General features: G+C 36.9%; 1 protein-coding gene across 1 annotated transcript; it reads left to right on the top strand.

Moving 5' to 3' along the window:
* The first annotated feature begins 212 nt into the window (after positions 1-212).
* LOC139195004 (uncharacterized) lies at positions 213-605 on the top strand. The gene is made up of 2 exons (XM_070820176.1): positions 213-408; positions 472-605. Exons 1-2 carry the CDS (start codon positions 213-215, stop codon positions 603-605), a joined length of 330 nt encoding a protein of 109 aa, XP_070676277.1.
* The last annotated feature ends 2,796 nt before the right edge of the window (positions 606-3,401 follow it).

A 3,401-nucleotide genomic window follows, 5' to 3' on the forward strand; every position in this document is an offset into this window, starting at 1 on the left:
TAAGGTGGCAACACCTTATCATCCTCAAACAAGTGGGCAAGCGGAGGTTTCAAATAGAGAAATCAAGCAGATTTTGGAGAAGACCGTAGGGCCAAACCGGAAAGATTGGAGCTTGCGCTTAAATGATGCATTATGGGCGTATCGTACGGAAACCATGCCATCTTCCGGTTGAATTGGAGCACAAAGCACATTGGGCCATCAAAACTTTCAATATGGACATTGAAGCCGCAGGTCTTCATAGGAAACTTCAATTGAACGAGTTTGAGGAAGTTAGGAATGAAGCTTACGAGAACTCTCGTATTTACAAGGACAAAACGAAGGCATTCCATGACAGGATGATTCGGAGCAAGACGTTCTCTATCGGGCAGAAAGTGCTACTTTTCAATTCTCGCCTTCGGTTATTTCCAGGTAAGTTGCGTTCTAAGTGGATTGGACCTTTTATTGTGACTAATGTTTTTCCGCATGGTGCAGTTCAAATTCAAAGTCTGAAGACGCAACAAGAATTCAATGTCAATGGACATCATTTGAAGCCATATTTCACAACTTTTGAGGAGAAGACCGTGGAGGAAGTAGCTTTCCAACCCGTGGGCCCTATTCAAGCTTGATTGGCGACATCGTCCGGCTGGAAGACGTTAAAGCAAGTGCTTCTTGGGAGGCAACCCATGCAAATAAAGAGGACCTAGGAAGCTCCGGCGTCATAATCAGATTTGCGTTTCTAAACCCTACTCTTTATTGCTTTTACTTTGCCATATTTGTCATGTTTGCTAGTTGTGTTATTTGCTTGTTTTTGTGTGAGTCTATGTTTGAAACATTGAGGACAATGTTTGGTTTAAGTGTGGGGGGGTAAACAAAGTGTTTTTATGTCAAAATTCGTAGGATTTTACCACCTAACATTTCAAAGGTTGTTTTTCATTGTTTTTAAGTGTTTTTAGAATGTTTTGATGTGTTTTTATGTGGATTTACCAGAAAATCCGAAAATTCAAGAAAAAAATAGAAAAAGTTTTGCAAAAACCCAAAAAGAGTCGTTTTAAAGTTGTTTTTGTGTTTGTGTCTTAGAGTACCTTCCAACACAATGATGAGGATTCGGTTTTTAATTGCATGACTGTTAAAGAGAGTTATAAACATGGATGGACGTTTGAGTTACTCTTTGGTTTATGCTTGGTCATCGTTGTTGTTTACGAATTCACATATAATCACAAAGAAAAAAATCAGTTTTTGTAACATGTTTGAAGGAAGTAACTCAAACTAACGCTACAACCCTGTGAGACTTGAGCCTAAACATTCTTTGGAGAGTAATAATCTGTGATTTGTTGTTTTCTAAAGTCGTTGCATGATCTCATCATTCTTTGCTTGGTTGCTACTTAGAAGGCGTGTCATCATTATAGATCCAAATATTAGAACTCATACCCATCTCATTCAAAGCATAAAATTGATTAGCATAACTAATAAGATGAAGTTGTTTAGTAGTTACCACCAGAGCCAAAAAGCCTTCATACCATGCATTTGTTTTGTAGGTTTACCCTTTTGAGCCTTAGTTAGCCATTTTCTTTGTTAGCCACATTATCCTTACCTAGCCTAGATTAGGACTATCCATACCCTTGTTCTGAAAGGATAATAAAGCATGACTTAGAGGGAATTCCTTTTGATCAATGTTGTGCAGAAAACTAAGTGTGGGGGAAGGAAAAGTTTGTGTGCCAAAAGAAGTAGAAGGGCACGGGTTAGAAAAAGAAAAGAGCAAAATTCGTAGAAAAAGAAAAAATGAAGAAAAAAATGTGAAAAGTATGAAAAAGAGTTGAAAAAGATGTGAAAATAAGCTCTAAGTTGTTGGTTGTTGAAGACAGGGTCCAAAAAGCTTGAATTTGGCCCTAAATGTTGCATGAGTCTTCCCCTTGTGTTTCAAAATCGTTTTTTGCATGCAAAAGTGAATTCAAGGTGTCAATTTCAGTACTTTGCTTATTATTCTTTAAGAATGTTTGTTTATCCTTACCTTTCTTTGTTAGCCAATACCTTAGCCCCGTTACAACCCTTTGCTTCCATCTTGATTTTTATGTGTTTCAATATGTGGAGTTTGGAATTGGTATGAGCATATCTTATCTTTGGTTCTCGCATCTAAGTAGTAGCATTCCATTCATGAGATCATATCTAAATGCTTATTAACTCCCGAAAATGCTTTCTTTGTTATACATATATGTGAGCGTTCGTTTTCATATTTACATCAATCTTCTCACATATAACTAGTATAGGGTGTGGAGTTAGAAAATCTGTGTGAAAATTGAGTGCATATCTAGTAAGGAATTGAGCAAATTCTCTAAGGCATGTTACTACATTCAAAATCATGTTTTAATTGGTTAACTGTGAACTAGTACGTGGTGACTATGATTAAGTATGTGCTTAAGTGTGAAGATGACTAAAATATGTGGGAATGATGATTTTTAATATGTAATGTGCATTGGGAATCCCTGAGGCGATTGTTGGAAGGTTTAGGTTATGTTTTGTTTCATTGTTTTGCTCGAGGACTAGCAAAAGCTAAGTGTGGGGGAATTTGATAGGAGCATATTTATGCGCCTTAGTTAGCTAGTTCTTATGCATTTATGTTATGTTTTCTTAGTTAAGTTAGTCTTTTAAGCTATTTTCATGTGTTTTCAGGTTTTAGAGACAAAGTGAGCAAAAGGATGCAATTTGGAGCATTTTGGAGCAAAATTGGGCTAGAATGGAGTTCATACACATGAGGCACAAGGGATGGACGAATTTGAAGGATTGATGAAGCTAGGAATGTGTTTTGAAGTTGAAGAATTGAAGATACAAAGTTTCCTAGTTGAAGTAGGAAAGGGCTTAAAGTGAAGGATTCCTAAATGAAGAAGGATTCCTAATCAATGTAGGAGTCCTAATTGATGATGGATTCCTAGACAAATGAAGTTTCCTACTCAAGCAAGTATTCCTACATGAAGAAGAAGAGTTAAAGTCAAAGAATCAGCTCAAGAGAAGGATCTTATCCAAAACATTATCCATAACCTTATCTTAGCTTATCTTATCCAAACAAACCTTATCCTAATCCTAAATTATCCACATTTCAGCCACTTAGGAGGGTTTCTAACTTGATTAGGATGCTTAAAATCAGATTTCTAGAAGACCTAATCTTATCCTACAAAGGTGGCGCCTAGGAACCTTTCTAGAAGCCTAAAAATCTGCCTTGTATTTCTTTCTAGAACCCTAGCTTTGTGCCGCACCCTATACCTATTTCCCTTGGATTTTGGTTTCTAGAAGCCTTATCTTTTCACACTCTTTGTGCCGCACATTATCTCCCATTCCTTTTGGGTTTTTTACTTGTTATCCTTATAGGATTGTATGTTATTATCCTATGCAGATTAGGCCTTTAAAACCTTGTCCTTGGCTACCTAGGA

This window comes from Malus domestica, chromosome 04 (assembly GCF_042453785.1).
Source record: "Malus domestica chromosome 04, GDT2T_hap1".
NCBI classification, from domain to species: domain Eukaryota; kingdom Viridiplantae; phylum Streptophyta; class Magnoliopsida; order Rosales; family Rosaceae; genus Malus; species Malus domestica.